The sequence below is a fragment of the Acomys minous genome (assembly GCF_964271855.1).
Source record: "Acomys minous genome assembly, chromosome: 7".
NCBI lineage: Eukaryota > Metazoa > Chordata > Mammalia > Rodentia > Muridae > Acomys > Acomys minous.
Genome location: NC_140488.1, coordinates 115,357,086 through 115,377,105, shown reverse-complemented (window position 1 = coordinate 115,377,105; position 20,020 = coordinate 115,357,086). Strand labels below are relative to the sequence as shown.

The 20,020-nt window shown below is 39.9% G+C and overlaps 1 protein-coding gene and 1 pseudogene across 3 annotated transcripts in view; one reads left to right on the top strand and one right to left on the bottom strand.

The window, feature by feature from the left end:
• Positions 1–20,020, top strand: part of EFHC2 (EF-hand domain containing 2) — a 269,672-nt gene that overhangs the window by 119,580 nt on the left and 130,072 nt on the right. For both annotated transcript variants that reach the window (XM_084788869.1, XM_084788870.1), the window contains one exon: positions 12,487–12,675. In XM_084788869.1, the coding sequence (XP_084644995.1) occupies positions 12,487–12,675 (189 nt within the window). The remainder of the gene's footprint in view (positions 1–12,486; positions 12,676–20,020) is intronic.
• Positions 14,779–17,263, bottom strand: LOC311602049 (dnaJ homolog subfamily C member 21-like; annotated as a pseudogene). Its single transcript has 2 exons — positions 17,011–17,263; positions 14,779–16,358 (listed from the first exon to the last, which is right to left on the bottom strand). The product of its transcript is annotated as a dnaJ homolog subfamily C member 21-like (transcript).

Below are 20,020 nucleotides of genomic sequence, written 5' to 3'. Positions count from 1 at the left end.
CCCATTGCCCCTCTCTACCTTCAGTGACCATGGTTAAGTGTTATACCCAAAGACCACCAGGAGTCTGAAGCCACATGCAAAAGCAAGGGGGTCTTTATTTAAACTCAAGCCTGAGGGCTCTTGAACCTCACATAAGCAGCAGATCAATAGGAGAGTCCCGAACCACTAATAGGCAGGGTTTTTTTGTTTTTGTTTTTGTTTTTGTTTTTGTTTTTTTTATCATGGCTATGACAAAGAATGGGAGTTTCCAGTTTGGCAGTTATAGGATTGGTTGACATTTAGCAAAGCTGGATTGGTGCTAGGGGATTGGTCAAGCCTGGCCATGACATGCTTAACCTCTGGGGACTTTAGGTGCTTTCCTGCTGTCCCCTGATTAGCTCAGGCCTAGGGTAGTTCTTTTCCTGGAACAGTTTGTGTGTGTGTGTGTGTGTGTGTGTGTGTGTGTGTGTGTGTGTGTGTGTGTGTGTGTGTTTTACAGTAACTGGGGTGACCTTGAGGACAGGCCTAAAGGACAAGCCTAAGATGAAGTCTAGCAACAAGATGGAGTCACCATGTCTGGGGCTCCACATAAGAGTCAGGCATGGTGGCACATGCCTGTAATCCCTTCTGGGAGGCAGAGGCACGTGGGTCGCTGTGAGTTCGAGGCCAGCCTGGTCTACAAAGCAAGTCCAGGATGGCCAAGGCTACACCGAAAAACCTTGTGGAGAGCGGTGGGGAGGGGAGGAGAGGGGAGAGGAGAGGAGAGGAGAGGAGAGGGAGGAGAGGAGAGAGGAAGCTTGATAGGAGTCGGTTAGGCACTGCCTCAGGGAAGAAATAAATGAGCTCCTTTAAGGGGGATTGTTTCTTAAAAGAAGTCCAGCCTTTCCACTGTCTTACATGCATTCCCACCACAGTGCCCACCCTCTGCTGTATCAAGGTCCAAAACAAACAAACAAACAAACAAACATTAGACATGGACAAACAGAATTTGAGAAGATCATATCCAGAGTATCTCACTATTATCTTCCACTGCTGCTAGGGGAACAAAATAATTCTTATTTGGGTAATAGTGAATAGACAGGAGGAAGGAAAGTCATTCGCCTATGTTGTTCGATAAATAAGTTATATGGCTGTCTTAGTTGCTTCTTTGTTGCTGTGGTAAGCAGCATGATCACAAGCAACCTGAGATGAAAAGGTTTATTTTACCTTGCAGCCTACAGTTCTTCACAAAAAGAAAGTTGGGACAGGGACCTGACACCATGGCTTACTCAGCCTGCTTTCTTATACCAAGCAGGACCACCTGTCCCAGGGGTGGCTCCACCCCCCACCCCACCCCAGTGAGCTGCCCTCTTTTCCATTAATCATTTATCAACAAAATGACCTACAGACTTGGCCACGGGCAATCTGAAAAGAGTCATTTTCTTAATTAAGGTTCCTCTTCCCAGATGATCCTAGCTTCTGTCAAACTGACAAAAAACCAACCAGGACAATGGCTCTTGGGAGGCTTGCCTTAGACAAAGTGGCCAGGGCAGCATCAGGATGTTCTTATGCAAGTTGTAACTCAAAGCAAAGTGTCTGTGGCGCGGTGAGGCACATTCATTTCCTTCTTGGTGTCTTATTTCACATTTTCTAGAAGCAGCAGACACTTTTTATGCATACTTCTCAGTGGGGATGGGGTTCCCACAGTGGGATTCCAGAGCTCCCTAGCACAAATTCAAAGGATTTCCTTTTCTATCTCCTGGGGTGTGTACTGTGCACTACAGCTACAGAAAAGACAGGTGCATATTCTTAAGGATAGGAAGATTGCCCAAATCAGGGCCGAGTGAGAGGGGAAGGGATTTTTACTCCTTCCTTACCTAGGCTCTTACACACTCAGTTTTGACCTGGCAGTGCTGCTATCACGAAGTGGCTGGCCTGACCAAGTGAAGGCCGGATTCTTTGCTACTTTTCTAATGCTATGACTGGTAATCCAAAGGAGGGGATGTCTGCAATTCAACCTGGGTCATCTGCAAGAGCAGCTGGCACTCTTAACCTCTGAGCCATCCCTCCAGCCGGTCCTCTTTCCTTTTTGTATGGGATTGAAATGTTTATTTGTAGGTTTTCTGGTAGAGCCATATAAAAATAATACATAGAAGGTGTAGGTGCCTTTTTGCAATTCCTACAATAACAACATCCCACAAATGATGGTATTATATCCCAGCCAGCATACTGACATTGATACCATCTGCTAATCTGACTCTAGGTTTTTTCAACTTGGCCTAATTCCCTGGAGGTTTACTAAGATTTTTTTTTTAAATTGAGTTTGCTGCTGAGTAGTATTCCGTGTATGTACTGTAATTTTTCTAATCATTTGCCTGTTAAAGGATACCTGAGGTAGTTTTAGCTTTTGGCTACTGGGAATAAAGCTTCTATGAATGTTTATGCACAGTGGTTTGTGTAAAGAAGTTACAAATCTATATATATTTAGTGAATATGTATGCGTGTGTGGGTGCATGCATGGCACAGTACATGGGTTGTTAAGGGACAGCTTTCAGGATCTGACTCTCTCCTTCCATCACGTTAGTCATGGGGATTCAACTCAGGTCCTCAGGTTTGGTGGCAAATGCCTTTACCCACTGAGCTATCCCACCAGCCTGTCAATGAACGTTCTCATTTCCCTGGTATAAAGAACCAAAAGTACAATTCTTGGGTCATATGATAACAATTCGTTTTATAATAATGCTGCCAAACCATTTTTGACATCAGATACCATTTTGCATGGCCAGTGCTGATATGCAGTGCTGATGTATATGTGATCTTACTTCCCCAATACCCAGGTTAACGTTTAGTGTTGTCATTTACTTTAGCTGTCCCATAGATATAGTGTTACTGATGGTGTTGTTATTGTTGTTGTTTTTGTCAACTTTACACTATCTCCAGCCATCTCGGAAGAGGGACCTTCAATTGAGAACATGTGGTCATCAGATTGACACATAGGCAATTTTATGAGGTATTTTCTTGATTAATGATTGATGTGGAGAGGGCCCAGCCCACTGTAGGCAGTGCTATCCCTGGGAAGGTGAGCCTGGGTTGTATTAAAAACAAAAGAGAAAAAGCTGAGCAAGTCGTGGGCTGCAAGCTAGTAAGCAACATTCCTCCATGCTCTCTGTTTTAGTTCCTGACTACAGGTTCCTGCCTTGAGCTCCTACCCTGTCTCCCCTTTATGATGGCCTGTGATTGGGACATGTAAGCCAAATAAGCCCTATTGAGGGTGCTTTTGTGAAACTTGGTTGGGGTTTAATTAAGACACGGGGACTTCTATATAGTTTAAAGCTCTTGGCCTTTTGCTGAGGCAGTTGAGTAAATCTCTTGGCTAGTTATTTAAACTTATCCTGACTTCTCCACCCCTCTGTCTCCCCATGTGGTTCTCACTGCCTGCTTTCTGGCTACCTTACCATCATCTCCCTTCTGTTTTCTACATCTCTTTGAGTCTGCCATGGCTCTGCCTGCCCAGAAGTCCCAACCCCCTACTTCCTGCCCGAGCTCTGAGGCATCATTTCTTTATTACACAAAAAGCCACATTCCAATCTGAACCAATCAGCAGCAGGACAGTGCCTGCTCCATCTCTTATGGGTTGCCCTTTGGCAGGTGGGAAAGGACAAACATTTGCAAGTAGAAAACCAGAGACGGGGGCCATAGAAATGACAGAACCAAACTCCTGCCAGCACTTAGCTCTCTGCCAACACAGAATTAGCAATTGAAAATACAGGGAGGGGAGGGCATCTCAACAGAGCCTGATTCCACCCAAGTTGCATTTGGTCAGAACATTTTATCACAGCAATAGAATGTAAACTAGGGCACGCAGGGGGGATATCTCAGTCTGGGTTTAATTGGCATTGCTCTGTGGACAATGAGTTGAACATGGTTTCAGGTCTTATTAGCCATTTAAAGCTCTACCTTGGTAAAATGGCATCTTGAGGTTTGCTTCTCTCTAATTAGATTTTTTTTTAAACTGTTGAGTTTTGAGAATTCTTTATACACTTTAGATGCTAATTCTCTGGGTATGAGGCAGTTTGCACATATCTTCTCTCAATCTACCAATTGTCTTTTCAAACTCCTTTAACATTGTGTTTTGAAGGGCAAAAGTCCCGACTTTTACTTTGAATTAATTGTTTATTTTTGTGGTGCTATCGAAGGAATCTAAGACCTTATATACACTAGGCAAATGTTTTATCACTGAACTGCACCCCCAGCCCCCAGTTTTGTCATTTTAATGGCATAAACACATTACCCTTTCTTTTTATGGATTGTGCCTTTTAAGACTTTGAACATATAATCTATTCATTGTGTGTGCGTGTGCACATACATCTACTTGTATGGGCATGCATGGAGGCCAAAAGACAGCTCAGCTCTGTGGGAATCGTTTCTCTCCTTTCACCATGTGGGTCCTGGGGATCAAATTCAGGTCATCTATCTTGGTAGAAAGCTTCCGAGCCATCTCACTGACCAGGCCTAAGAACTCTCTGCTCAGCCCTATAGCCTAAAAATGTCTCATTTTTTCCTAATAGTTTTACATTTTTAATTTATGATTCACTTAGTTTAATTTTTGTATGAGGTTTAGGTCCTGGTTAATTACTTTGGCCTATAGATGCTCAGTTATGCAGAACCATTGGTAAAGAGGCCTGAATGGCATTTGCATCTTTGTAAAAATTCAGTTGAGCTTATGTGTGTAGGTCTTCTGGGCACTTTTTTTTCTCTATTGACCTATACATTCCTATTTCCCAATGCCATGTTATTTTTATTGCTGTTGCTACTTAGCAAGGTTTAATGTCATGGTCAATGATCATTCCTACTTTACCTTTGTTAAGATTTTTTCCCCTGTATTCCTTGTTTTTTCCAAAGTATAAAGAAAATCATTGTTCAGATCACGTAATATAATTTTATTCTGTTAAAATAATGGCTGGGGATGTAGCTAGCATATATAAGGTCCTTGGCTCCAGAGAGCAAAGGCCCACTCTAGAGTCTCAAAACAAACTTGTGAGAGCAAGGCTAAGGAAACAAGTGCATTGTTCACATTTGGGGGAAATTTTTACATGGAGATTGTCACAGGAGAAGGAATTTAGAGGAGAAGGCACCAATCAACTATAGTAAACCTTTAATTTTAAGTGACTTTAGGAGAAGGCCTTGGAATTATTCTCTTTATTGGCTACTCTCTTAAATGAATTATTTAGAGAAAAAATAATAAAGCTGGAGAGGATACTACATATCTCTCTAGATTGTGACTTAAAATTTATTTTCCACTTTCCTGATTGAAATACATTATTAGCTACATAAAACAGTTTTATTGCTAGATTGAGTCGAAAGCTAGGACTCCCATGCACATTTTTCTAAGTTAGCTTTGCAAGGAGAGGAAAATAGGCTTAAGAATGCTGAGAGTTTTTTTGATAGCTTTTTTTATTTTCATGTTCGGGCTTATGTCTGCAGTGATTTGGGTTTAATAATCAATCAGTAACACTGATAGCTTCCACTGTTATCTTTAGTTCTAACATTTGACAATTTTGCTGTTTTCCTTGGGTAAGTCACAATATTTGCTGAATGACTTCTCCATAACAATATAAGAGGAAAAAGAAAACAAATTCCTAAAATAAATATGATATTAAGGCATGGGTAAAAAAAAAATCCAGTCTTCTTGGAACAGAAGCAAACTAGTCCAGAATATAATGACACAGGTATACTTAAGACTAATAATTTTTAGATAATTCTATATCAGAAATTAATTAGATCCTGTTATGCAGTGTCTCATGCCTGTAATCCCAGTTCTTATGAGGACAAGGCCAGGTTGCAAACCAGCCTACATATTAAGGAAGACCCTATCTTTAAACAATGAAAAGTAGTTAAAAAATAAGTGTTGTTGGAACAGCAAGATGGCTTAGTGGACAGAAGTGTTTGTCACCAAGCCTGTTATTTGATCCCCAGGATCCACATAGTAGAGAGAGAGAACCAGTTCCCCAAAATTGTTGCCTGACCTCCATACATGTGAACTAGAGGTGGTATGAAGGGTACTGTGTCTCATAACAGTGTACACACACACACACACACACACACACACACACACACACACACACGCACACACACACGGAGGGAAGGAGGGAGAGAGAGGGGGAGAGAGAGAGAGAGAGAGAGAGAGAGAGAGGGAGGGAGGGAGGGAGGGGGAGGGAGGGGGAGGGAGGGAGAGAGAGCTAGAAAAGCATTGTTAATATGTATTACAAAATTTTTTTTTCTGCACTGGTGGATCCTGGGCATTGAATCAGGACCTAGTGATTGTCAGTCAAGTGCTCCATCACTGAGCTACATCTAGTCCCTGAAATGCTAAGTATTAGCTGATTCTCTTTAGTCCCGGAATTTCTATAGCTGGATGGCATAGAAGGATTAATTAGAACTGTCTTCTCATATCTGCCCAACTTTTAAGGAATCAAATCTAGATTCTATTACTTGACCTGTTTCCTTCTTTCAAGATCATAGGAGTCATTTTTGTTAAAATGTCAAAAGCATTGGTCAAAAGCAAAAGTGACAATTCAGCTCCAGTGAGTTCTTCCTTTCCCGCAACAAGGAACCAAAGAATGTGAGAAGTGGTGCTAAGGAGACAGCTTGAGACATGAACGTGAGGACGTTCGTTCAAATCCCCAGAACCCTGCATGCCTGTAATTCCACTGCTCAGGAGGTGGAAACAGGAGGCTCTCTGGGGTTTGCTGACCAGCCAGTCTAGCTAATTGGTGAGCTCTAGGTTTAGTTAGAGTCTCTGTATTTAAAAAAATAACATGGAGACATAGATGGAGAAAGGGTGCACAAGGCCACACCCCTCTTTGAGAGGTTTTGACAGTTAGTAGCTGCTGGGGAAAGGATAATCCATTTTCTTCAGAGGTCTCTCCTTGGAGGTGGGTGGATGTGATCAGAATGCATTGTATACATGTATGAAATTCTCAAACAATACATAGATAAATTAAAATTTAAAAATAACTTGGAAAGGCCATTGAGGAAGACATCTGACACTAACCTTTAATTTAAATCAATACATACTCTTCCTCCATGCACAGCAAATAATAATAATAATAATAATAATAATAATAATAATAATAATAATAATAAATAATAATAATAATAATCAGGAAGGAAGGAAAGAAAGAAAGGAGGAAGGAAGGAAGGAAGAAAAAAGACTGTAAAGCTTGATGCTGAGGCCTAGGCATATTATTATTATTATTATTATTATTATTATTATTATTATTATTATTATTATTATTTTGGTTTTTGAGACAAGGTTTCCCCTGTGTAGCCTTGGCTGTCCTAGACTCAATTTGTAGACCAGGATGGCCTTGAACTCATAGTGATCCACCTGCCTCTGCCTCCTGAGTGCTGGGATTAAAGATGAGCGCCACCATACCCGGCTTAGCCTTTTATTATTACCATTTTTTAATTGGAGATCTCATTCATTTTTTTCAGACAAAATCAATGCTAATAGGCAGCCACAATCTCAGCTATTCTCTCTGTCCTAAAAATGGTCCTGCAGAGAAACTTTTACTGTTCTCACTTTCTTTTTTTTTTAATTTTTTTTCCTTTATTAATTTATTCTTGTTACATCTCAATGGTTATCCCATCCCTTGTATCCTCCCATTCTTCCCTCCCTCCTCTTTTCCCCTTATTCCCCTCCCCTATGACTGTTCAAGATAGCAAAGGCAACGGCTTCTCCAGGAGAGTAACTGCTTTTGGATGATATAGTGCATCCATGGCCAAACTTGAACGGGAATGGCATCTAGTGCTTGTTTTCTCTTCTGTTCTTTATATTGCAAAGTTTATGCCTTTAGACCAGGGTTCTGCTCTCAGTTTCCTAGAATTCCAAATGTTTACATTCAATTTAATAATGGTCTAAGACACTTTAAACTATGTACATACTTTTAAATGTGTACAAAGAGAGAAAAGGTGACAATATCCAATCATCTGAAAATGATCCACAACTTATGTTCTGTTCACTCAACATATTTTTGTTGAATCTGTGCCAGACCTTATTGTCCTAATTTTTAGGAATTAAAAAGTCTAGTGTCAAACATAAGCACATCAATAGATGACTATAATATAATATGCTAAGTACACAGATGGATATCTAGAAATTATGGACTTGAAGCTGTGGCTCATTTGTTGAATGGATGGATCCCATATAAGTCTTATGCAATTATTTGTTTCCCTTTGTACTGTTTAGGGTAGCCCACTAGAGATGAGCAGTCCGACACAGTTTATAGTCAACTGAAAGTCTTTATTCCAGCCAGCTGGGACCACACCCAAGTGTTCCAGGACCTAGTTATAACCCCAAGTATCTAGAACATTAGAACATGGAGTTTAAAAAAAAAAGTCAGCTGTAAGTACCTTCACAGAATTAAATAGTTTAAAGTAAGCAGTTTAACAGAAGCTGAGTGCCAGGCATGGTGGGGCACGCCTTTAATCCCAGCACTTGGGAGGCAGAGGCAGGTGGATCGCTGTGAGTTCAAGGCCAGTCTGGTCTACAAAGTAAGTCCAGGACAGCCAAGGCTACACAGTGAAACTCTGTCTCAAAAAACAAACCAAACCAAACCAAAACAAAAAAACTAACAGAAGCTGAGATAAACACCTGGAGGGACTTTCACACAAACAGGCAGTTTAAAAGAAGCTAAGTTAGCCAGGACATCCTGGCCTTTGGTTTGTAGAACAGAATTTTGCTAAGTTTTCATGGGATTCCTTATCAAGGAGATCAAACTCTAGTTAAAATTGAAATGGCCTAAGCAAGCATACAAGATGAAGGACCTTTGCATTGTCTTGCCCTGTCATGGTACCACTGCTATTTTCAAGGGCCTTGTTTGTTATAAAAAACAAAACAAAACAAAACAAAAAAATCCTCATGATCTGTCCACTAGGTACTATGTCTAGCCTGGGTAATACTAGTAGAGTCAGGAGGTGAGTATGTAAAATGATTAAAGCGAGAGTGACCTTCATGATATTAGTAGGAAATCAATGCAGGGACAGAATATTCTGCTTCTAGCAGCCAAGAAACACTTCAAGAAGAGATGGTGTTTTGACAATCTTTTATTTATTTCTTACATTCTTTTGAGCTTTGGTTATTTTAAGGAAATTATAAATACTAGAAACGCAAGAGTTTTGATTTGTAATATCTTATGTAGAACAATAAAAACAAAACAAAAACATATGGCTCTGAGAGTATTTCTGTCCTCGTGACTCTGCCAAAAGCATTAAGGTTATGATTGTGTCTTTGTTGGACAAATCCAGAGTAAAATTTCAAGGCTCGTCTTCACTTGGTTTATCATTGGCATTTAACCTAATTAATCATACCCTCTTTCGAATGCTTTCTTTATAGTTTCCAGGACAGTACACTGTCCTGTTTTTTTCCTGTCTTGCAGATAGTCAGTCCTATTTGGTCTGCTTTGCTAATTCTATACCATCTCTCTGAATTGTAACTTGGCGAAAGAGACTAGTAAGGTATTCCAGTATATTGTTTTCCGTATTATGGACCTCATTAGATATTCTGCTCTAATGCACCTTCCTGTCAAACTTTAACTTGGTTTTTTGTTTTGTTTTGTTTTTGTCCTCACACTCAGAGCCTCATTGTCCTGCTGGGACTATTGTCCCATTTCTTGTCTCCTCTTTTCCTGATTTATCCCATCCTTCAACCTTGGAGCAGCAGCCTGTTGTCTATGGCACCCCAATCCTATTTCAGCTCAGCAATATTCAGCTGTGGCTAGACAAGCTTACCAGAGTGGAATGCCACATGAAAGTAAACTCTGGTGCTGGCATCATGTTACTGTGCTACCTGCAGTACATTAATGTATTGTTTTCCTCCAGGGAACATGATATAAATGAGACTGAGCTAATAGTTTTGATACAGTGAAGCAAGACAGTAGTATATAATAAAACCTTAATATATGGTCTGGCTTATAGGCTCAAAAATGGCAACTGTACTGCTTTCTTTCTATTTGTTTTCTATGTCTAAATCTTGTTTTATCGGTTAAGATTGAGTTTCTTCAAGAAAGCAACTAAGTCCTAGGCTTATTCTGATTCCTATGTCTGACACAAAACAAATAGTATAGGAATTCTTAAACGTTTGCTGGAGTGTTGCTTGCCTGCAATCCCAGCTACCCAAGAATTTGAGACAGAAGGATTACTAATTTGATTCCTTCTTAGGTCAGATGTTGCCTCAGAACAAAACCAAAACACAACCAAAAAGTTCCCCACAAAAAAAAAAAAAAAGCAAAACAAAACAAAGACCCCATTGTATTGGTTTGAGGTATTTGTGGTGACTTGAAATTAATCACTTCAAAAGGAGGAACATGGTTATGAAAATCTATTATTCAACCTGTTGTTTTGACAAACCTAGTTTCTACCTGGCTCTTTGGTTGGTGATTCGGGACAGACTCACCATAACCTGGTTATGTGAGTATGAATGTGTTGTGATGGAGGAGGTATAACAGAGGTGTTGGCAATTGATTTTCTAAAGAACAGGGCTAGGCTACATATATGTAGTTAACAATCTGAATCCTTATCGCCCATGGGTTTCCTCCCCTAGCCTTAGAGCAGAGATGTCTTCTGCCCTTGGCAGCTGTCATGGTCCTTGCCTCCCGTTATAGGACTGCCTGGGCCCTTTTAAGTTCTTCCAAGTTATCTGCACCGTAAGAGAAATGAAGTTCTTTTGACTCCTATCTACTGCTCTGACAAAGGACAGGAATTCATGTAGGGCTTTAATTGTACTTGAAATGTTTATTGTTTATATAAAGTCATGTTGCATATGGACATTTATTTTGTATTATATATGATTATACTGCATATTGTTATGGGCATTATATAATTGTGACTTTGCTGCTTATTATTTCTGTGCATATACAATCCATAGTTAATTATATATATGTGTATATATACACACACATATATATATATTAGCATTTCAAAATGTTCACATATGTGGGATTATTATTTTTTGTATGTCCGTGTTCTAGAACTCTGCACTCTGCTCATGATATTGCCAATTTCATCTCAAAATCAGAGAGATAGTGAGTGCCAGCAGAGACCCTCAGAAGATCAGATCTACTAACAGTTGTTCTTAACAGGAATAAGAATCCTTCACCTGAGACTCCAAAATCCACGCCTTCCTACTCCCTACAGCTGCATGCAGTCTTGCCCCAGCCTCATGTTGTCTTGGGAAGTGTTAAGAGTACTACTGCCTGTTTAGCAACCATTGGAAAGGACACCACTCCATTGATACAGCTTCTATGAGTCTTCACTCATATCAGGGTGGTGCTTCTGGGAGGTGAAGCTGCTCAGGACTCACTGAGCATACATAACCCCAACAAACTCGTCAGTTCATCAAGTTGGATTTAGATGGACTCATATTTTTGGTCTATCAGTGCCCTCTCTAGAAAAATATAGGTTTCTATGCATCTCCCTAGGAAAGATCACTCAACAGCCAGCCCTTTTACTACATGTCAATTAGCGGGGGAGAGGCATGACACATTTTGACACTTGACTATATCAATACATGTTTTGTAGACATTTTAATATAAAGCAAACACAATTGAGGTACCTTTCCTGCAATTGGCAGTCATTGAGATTGTTTATCATTTATCATTCTTTTAAACACTGAAAGGCATTTGGTATCCAGACCCTTGTGTTTACAGCGGCTCTCAGATGCTTTGCCAGGCCATGGAACATAAATACTTTTCACCTTGGTGGGAGTTGCTACGTCTGTGTTTCCTCTGGTTGTCCTTGATTTTGTCAGCAGCAACATATGTGGATTGTCTGGCCTTCATCCTTGTCCACTCCTGGCATTACTTGTGTCTTCTCTCTGTCCACATTTCTTTCTTTGTTTCTTTGTTTCTTTGTTTCTTTCTCTCTCTCTCTCTCTCTCTCTCTCTCTCTCTCTCTCTCTCTCTCTCTCTCTCTCTCTCTCTCTCTCTCACACACACACACACACACACACTAGTGGGAGGCAAGGTCTCACAATTAGGAGAATGTCAGCTATGAAGAATTTCCCTTTATATTATTGTTGATGGGGACAAATTTTTGTTTTCTGTTTTGATGAATGTAGTACTTAGGCTTCTGTGAAAAACAGTGGCTTTCTTCTCTGAAATAATTAAGTGCTTTCCTGCTCTGCATTATTTGCAAATAAGTAAAACAAAACAATTAACAAACCAGTGTTCTAAATGTTTACTTGCATCAATAATTATTCTGAAATATTATAAATAGCATAGAATATTAGCTTTATTCTTACTGCTTTTCAAAGTTTTAAATTAGTTAAAATAAACTGAATTTAGAATGTGACACACCTTTATGGATAGAGATTTCTTACAGTTACTTGACACTTCACTTGCCTTTTGTGATGGGAAAAATAAACAGGGGAAATGTGCTTATGTTAGAAAAGTCTTTACTGTAAGAGGAGTCAGAAATAGTAGCTTTGGACATTTTTTAATTTATTATTGTTATTGGTTGTACTCACAGATGGGAAAGGAAAAGTTCCATAAATCCCAACATTGGGGATTTTGCAACAAAGTCATGATGTTGGTGAGTGAGGAGAAGCCTGGAATAGGTGGAGAGCTGCTACCTGGGCAAAAGATAAAGCCCAAACACAGCGTATATCCCAAAGGAGATGGATCTGATGCACCATCCTGGGCGGCTTTTGATAAGCAGGTAAGTCACATTACATTGGGGAGACATTCAAATTTCAAGTTTTACATGTAGCTAAGAGAAAATCAGCATCTTTAATATTTATATTAAGGTTATTTTCATTTTTGGCCTTTGTACATATTACCTTCGTGCATATTATTTCTCCCAATTTTTTTTTGTAAGTTAACAAATAAAAATGTGTACAGTGGGCCTTCTTTTTCAGCAGGATCCAGAGATATGGATTCAACCAACTTACAATCCAAAATATGGGCTTTTTGTTTGGTATCATTTTCTAAATAATCTCCTTTGGCATTGCACTGCACTAGGTATCATAGGTTATCCAGAGATGAGTTTAAATATAAGAGTCTGTGCGGAGGCTTTAAGCAAACATTACATTATTTATGTAATGGACAACAACATCCTCATGTATCTCTGGAACCAATTCCCTGCAGATACCAAGGGATGACTATATATTTAGGATGTACAATATGTGTTTTTGAAATAGGAACTCAACATGGAATGGCTAAGCCAATCAAATTAACATGTTATTACTTCAGGCTTTCCATGGTAAGAAGTTTTTTATTTGTTTGTTTTAAGACAGGGTTTTCCTGTGTAGCCTTGGCTGTCCTGGACTCGCTCTGTAGACCAGGCTGCCTCGAACTCACAGAGATATGCCTGCCTCTGCCTCCTGAGTGCTGGGATTAAAGTGTGCACCACTGCACCTGGCATTTTACTTTGTTTTTAAAGACAAGGAATCACTATGTAGTCCCGACTGGCCTAAAACTAATCATATAGACTAGGTTGATCTCGAATACCATATAGGCCAGGGTGGCCTGCTTCTTCCTCCAAAGTGCTTCATCAGAGGTGTTAGCCACCATGCCAGCTAAGAAGCTTAAGATCTACTATCTTGGTAAGTATATAATACATTACTATTATCTATAGCCACTGTGTATTAGCATACTTTTAAAACTATTTTTAGATTTCTTACACTTCTTCCTTTTTTCCTACTCCACAACACTAGGTAGGAGAGAAAGAAGGCTAATGGGAAGAAGGGGGCATAAGTCTCTTTACTACTTCTGGCTGGGTAGGATCATTTGGTTCTTTGGGGCCAATACCAATCTCAGTTATCAATATATCCAGTAGTCCTTCTAATCAGCAAACAGCAACAGCAACAGCCTTCTTCCCTCCTATCGTCCTATTGTCTCCTCGAAGTTTTCTTCAAAGCATCCCTCTTCTCTTTCTGGGCTCTGGTATTTATACCCTTTCAGAGTCCTCAGAAGTAAACTATGTGTACTTGACAAAGACCATGCTTCTTTCTGAGTCTCATGAGGCTGTTATCAGCTGGCAAAGACCATGCCTCTCTCCAAGCCTCAGGAGGCAATTATAGTTAACAGCTGTGGATAAACTAAGGCAGCCCCATATCCCACACTTGTGATTTAAACAAAAACATGTTTATACAACATAACTGAGTTTTTAAAGAAACCAAAACTTCTACTACAACTGTGCAATGTGATACATATCCAGAATGTACTCTTTCTGTCCAACTTTAATTTTGTATCCTTTAACCATGGCTGCTTTCTGCCTAGCATTAGAGGGAGAAAAAGACAAATTCAACAGCAAAGCTACCCTAAAGAAAGTAAAATATCCTTGCTCTGTTGCTTCTGACAGGGTGCTTTTGTTGTAGGGTACCAAATACTTTCCCAACTAATGTTTGTCAATATTTATCTCATCTCTTTCTCTGAAAGGAGTATTTTAAGAGTCAGGTTACTGTGTCACTTTTGCCTTTAACTAATTTTGTATGTTCTAAATATGGCATTAAATAGAAATTGAAGAAAATGCTTTCTTTGTTGCATACTAAATATATTTATCATTTATGTAACTAATACTGGACTTGTACTCCTGATCCTCCTACCTCTGTCTTCTGAGTGATGAGATTACATAGGTGTACCACTACACCTGGTTTATGAATTATTTTTTATGTGTCAAAATAATTTAATTTTTCCTGTACATTTCTATTCACATGGGAAATCCAGATACACATTTAAAATATTTACCTGTCATGAAATATTCAAGTGAATTCAGATGGCAAAGTAGAATTCAATCACTAATGAAGTGTTTAAAAATATATATTAAACAAAAAAGTCTTTATAAGATAAAAATAATCTTCCACAATGCAATAAATCCCAGATCACTGAAATTTTAACTCTAGATTATTTCAGTTCAGTTTTTGGTTTCAGAATCTAGAGACATTTAAAAAAAAGGAATTGGCAGGATTTCTATCTGTTTCTACGCTTCTCTTTCTTGTTCCGACTACTTGTTACACTGTTTAAAGATGACGTAGCTGAAGTTGCTCTTGCATGACCAGTAGCCTTTAGATGATCAAACAGTTTATTCTGGGATGGAAACTCACTATGGCAGGTTGCACAACTGATGAGGCCGTCACTCATGGTTTGTGGTTCAGCAGGTGTTTTGACAGATTTTTTCACATCTTTGGTTTTCTTTCCTTTGGATTTAGGAACACTTTTAGCTTCACTTTTTGGATCCTCACAGACTTCCGTGGTCTCTGAGATACAGACATTTTCTTGGGGCCTATTTTCTAGTTCTTTGGCATTGTCTTCACTTAACTTAGTATCTTCTGGATCAACCTTTCCTCCTTCTTCAGTTCCGTTTTCATTGAAATTGTCATCATAACTCTGTGCTGATTTCTGTTTCTTTTTCTTTTGTTTTTTAGACAGCTTTTGCTTTGGCATATCTTCCATTTCTTCCTCAGAATTGGCATTCAGTGAGTTTTCATCCATTTGAGCTCCTGAAAACTGTTTTTCTTCCTCCTCTAACTGCTGCTTTAACAAGGCAACCATTTCCCGATGCTTCTTTGACTTCTCATGAGTCTTCATGGCCTTTTCTGTCTTGAAGGATTTGTCACAAGCTGGGCAGTAAAGGTCATCATAAACCTCAGCCTCTTCCGCCTCCTCGCTGTCTTTACCATTCAATCCATCTTTGGGCTCCTGTTACCTCCACATCATCTTCACCCGACCCATCTCCAAACTCCTTCTCGTACTGTGCTTCCATCTCTTGGAGATCCTTCTTCAGACCGGCCACGGTCATCCAGCTCTGCTCTCTGTACTGCTCCACCACTTTGGCTTGCTTCAACGTCTGCTGCCTCCTCATCTCCTCTGCCTTCCTGGCCTTCTCCGCATTCTGCTCCTCTACAAGCCTGCAGTGCGCCTGCACTCTATTATCTCGTTTACGAATGAAGGCTATGAGCTGGCGTCCAGCTCATTTTTCTCTTTTCTTGCTTTATCTCGAATCTTTCTGTTTTCCTTTTCCATCACCCGTTTTTCCCAGTGGTTTGAGACTTGCCGTGTATCATATTTTTTGTGTGCAGAAACTCTGCCAGTAAGTGTAGAAAGGGTGCACCACTGCGTTGTAGTCACTCTGCGAGCCGCTGAAGGCTGGTAAATCCTCAACATCTCCTTCTGATACACATTCAAGTTATTCTTTTGCAGTCAGCTCAAAGACATCACGATACACTGCATAGAAACCCTTTTCATTGTCTCCATAACCAGAGTAACAGGTAACAGTGAAATAACAAAGCAAATCTAAGCTGTCATCCTGATATTCTCCATCAAGCCCTCCTTTAAGTAAGGCCTCTCTGTGATTATCACACCATGCTCTTTCCTGAGGGTCACTCAACACATCATATGCAGCTTAAATTAACTTGAACTACTCAGCTGCTTCTGCGGCATTATCCAGATTTTTTAATGTATTTTTAAAATTAATTTATTCATATTACATCTCAGTTGTTAGCCCATCCCTTGTATCTTCCCATTCCTCCCTTCCTCCTACTTCCCCCCTACTCCCCTCCTCTATGTCTGTGTCTGAGGGGGACCTCCTCCCCCTATATATGCTTATAGGGTATCAAGTCTCTCCTTGGTGACTTATTGTCCTTCCTCTGAGTGCCACTAGGCATCTCCATCCAAGGGACATGTTCAAATATGGGGCACCAGAGTTTGTGTGAAAGTCAGATCTCCTTGTCCATTCAACAGTGGAGAATGTCCTGTCCATCAGCTAGTCTGGGCAGGGGTTCGAGGTTTACTGCTTATATTTTCCTTGGCTGTTGCCATAGTTTGCGGAGGACCCCAGGGCCCAGACTCGCCTGTAGTTTTCCAGGACCCGCTGGATCCTTCTATTTCCTCATTCTCCCAGGCTTCTCACACCTAAAGTCTCAATAGGATGTCCTCCCCTCTGACCCACTTTCCTGGTAGGTACAGTTTTTCATGGGGACGTACAACTTGGACTAGTGTCTCGATATAAGTGAGTATATACCATTTAGCTCTTTTTGCTTCTGTGTGAACTCACTCATTATGTCATTATCCAGATTTTTATCTGGGTGCCACCTCAGGGCCTGCTTCCAAAAGGCTTTCTTGAGCTCCACCCCGCTTCCTAGCTCTTCGTAGTGACAATTCGTGGCGGGGCTTGACGGGAAGCACGGGCCCAGGGCGGCGGAGCTGGCTGTCCTTTCCTCAGGCAGGAGCCGGGCGCCAGCAGCCAGTGAGCCCGGTGGTGGCAGCCGCAATGGCGGCAAGGGCAGCAGCGGTGCGGGCTGCAGCATGCGGGCCTGGTTTATGAATTATTAAAGTATATGTTTGCAAAGAATACACACAGAGATACAACTAATAGTAAAAAGAGAGAATGCAATCTTGTGTCTTTTCTAGTATTTTTCTCTTTCCTCACTCTAATGATGAGAATTGAACCTAGGCTCTCAAACTCGTTAGGCAAGCACTCTGCCATTGATTACACCCCCCAGCCTTTTAGTATCTACAGCAGGGATAAGGATGAAAGGAAAGAAACCCAGGGCAAGCGGTTATTTTCTATAGTGTAGCATATGGTTAGGCCATGTTTACAACAATTCTAATCACAGCTCATACTTTGTTCTCAAAAAAGAACCTGTTATATTATTTTAGGCCCTCCCTGTAAGCTAAAAAGAAAAGAATTCAGGACTAGATAAAGAATCCAAATCACAATATGTTCAACTTACCAAGTGATTATATTTTTTAGTAGGTTTTTAACATGGATTGGTTGGCAACACTTTTTGATTCTAATCAAAATGTCCTGAAATATGGTAGAAGTGACACATCCCCATGTCGTCTGTTGTATTGTATATCAGTTAAAGCACACATTATTTGAAGCCCAGTTCTGATACTTATGAGAGATCTAACAGACTACAGGGAGGCTTCTTCCCTGGGAAAGCAGCTTGATTTTCAACATGGGCCAATGTTTCTTTAAAATTGTTTTTCCATAGCTGGTTTTGTATTGGACTTAAGAGCTCAAAAACAATTTCTAGCTGAGTTGGAGCAGTTATTTATGGGTTCATGTAATTCTGTATCTTACAGATTATTTAATTTACAAAGGCAAAGAAAAGATTATATTTTTACTTAAGTCAAACAGAGGTTGTTGACAATACTTTTAATCGACTGTGGAAAGAGTAATAGAGCCTGCACCATCCTTTTGCATGTAACTTTGAAAATTCATGTTCTTTCATATTTTTCTCAATATTTAATATATGCCTTTCAAGACAATTTTGCAGCCCTGTAAGTACTTATAAAATTATGCAGAATATTTCATGAAGGTGGAATTATATTAGCTTCAGATGGCTTGGGAAAATGAAGAGCTTGCTTATTTCAGATCTGACTAAATGCAACATAATTCTTTTGCTTATTTTGTTGGTCAACATCAGTTAAATATTCATTGGGCTTTAAATGAGACCCTAAGACTATGAGATATTAATGTGTCCTGACAAGATTGTGAGCTACCCAGCAGATCCTAGTTAATACCCATAGCAAATCATAAAGTGCTTCCTCCATTAATGGCTCAGCAAAACAAGTCAACACCTGTTAATCATTTATTTTCTTAAAATGAAACCCTTTCAACTTGTTGCCAGCTTTTCCAAAAGCTCTTAATCCCAGAGATATATGCAAGGCTATACTCTCAAGTAATACAAAGTAAAAGTAAAGGCAATTCTTGGGAGACCATATTCAAATAGTATCTGTAAGTAACTGTTATTGATGTCCACCCAGATCTACATTAGGGAGTATGTTCCCATCCCCTAGCTGCCGTGACTGCTTTCCTAAGCAGCCTACACTTGTAATCCTATCTGAAGGCTTGGCTGATGGAAGTTGAAGCACCCAGTCACACACCCCAGCCCTTCTCTAGGAGCCACCAAGATTAATTAAAGCCAAGGGGCTCTTCTGATTCATCCTCTCAAGGTGAGACAACCCTATGCAGTGATTTAGGCTCCCTTGTGCATCAGCCAGTGTTCATCCTCATCTGTGAATGGAGCTTGCTAGGCCCATTTTCCTTTCATGTTTTTTTGTCCCTTCCTTACGAATTTCTCTCAAGATAAAGCACTTGTGCGTAAATCCCTGTCTCAGGCCCCACTTTTGTTAGTTCAGCCTAGGATAATATCACAGTTTCTATCTGTGATTCTAAAAGTGTCCATCAAAATACTCTAGTTAGACAGAACATCACCTTATCAATAAAGTTCTATTTGCAGTTGCTAAAAAGAGCCAATATGTGTTATCCTGCATGCTCCCTGCAGTGAACATGTATTGCCAGTCACCCATCATTAATTTTCACTTAATTTTTTTTACAGGTAGACTATCAGTTTTATTCAGGCTGGAAATATGATTATTTAAAGCTGTTTACCTCCTAGGTTCCTTGTAGCTATGGCTGTCTATGCAACACATTTTCAGTCAATGATACATATGACTTCCCACTAATGATATATTTGTTAAGGATTCTTGGCTGGGCCCCTGGGACAGTTACTGTTTTTCTAATGAAAAGAGTCAGCCTCAGCTGGTATGATTTTTCTTGTCTTAATTAGTACATAATTCTTCAGCTCTGGTAGCCATACTCAGAGTACTGAAGAGATAATTGGACCCTACATCCTTTTTGGTATCATAGAGATACTATGTCAGGCCTGGACTGACTTTCTCTAGACTTCTTACATGAGAAAAAGCAGGCCCTATTCCAGAAGTTCTCAACCTATACAGGCATTTGAAAATGTGGTAGAGGTGTTCTGGTTTGCCACAAAGCTTAAGGTTGGACCGGGACAAGGTGGGAGAGGTACTTGTCTTGGGTTCTCCATTTGAGGGAGGCCCCAAATTTAGCAATCACGCTCGATAATATTTGTTATAATGTACTTAAAAATTAATCCAAAAAATGTCAGGATTAGCAAAATAGCATTGTAAACAATGATAGCATCAGTAAACGTGCTATGAGATCCACAATTAACCTGAGGTAAAAGGCTTAGCAGTGTTGATGTTTTTCCCCATCTTTCCATTTTGATATTTTATCAGGGTTTTCTTGC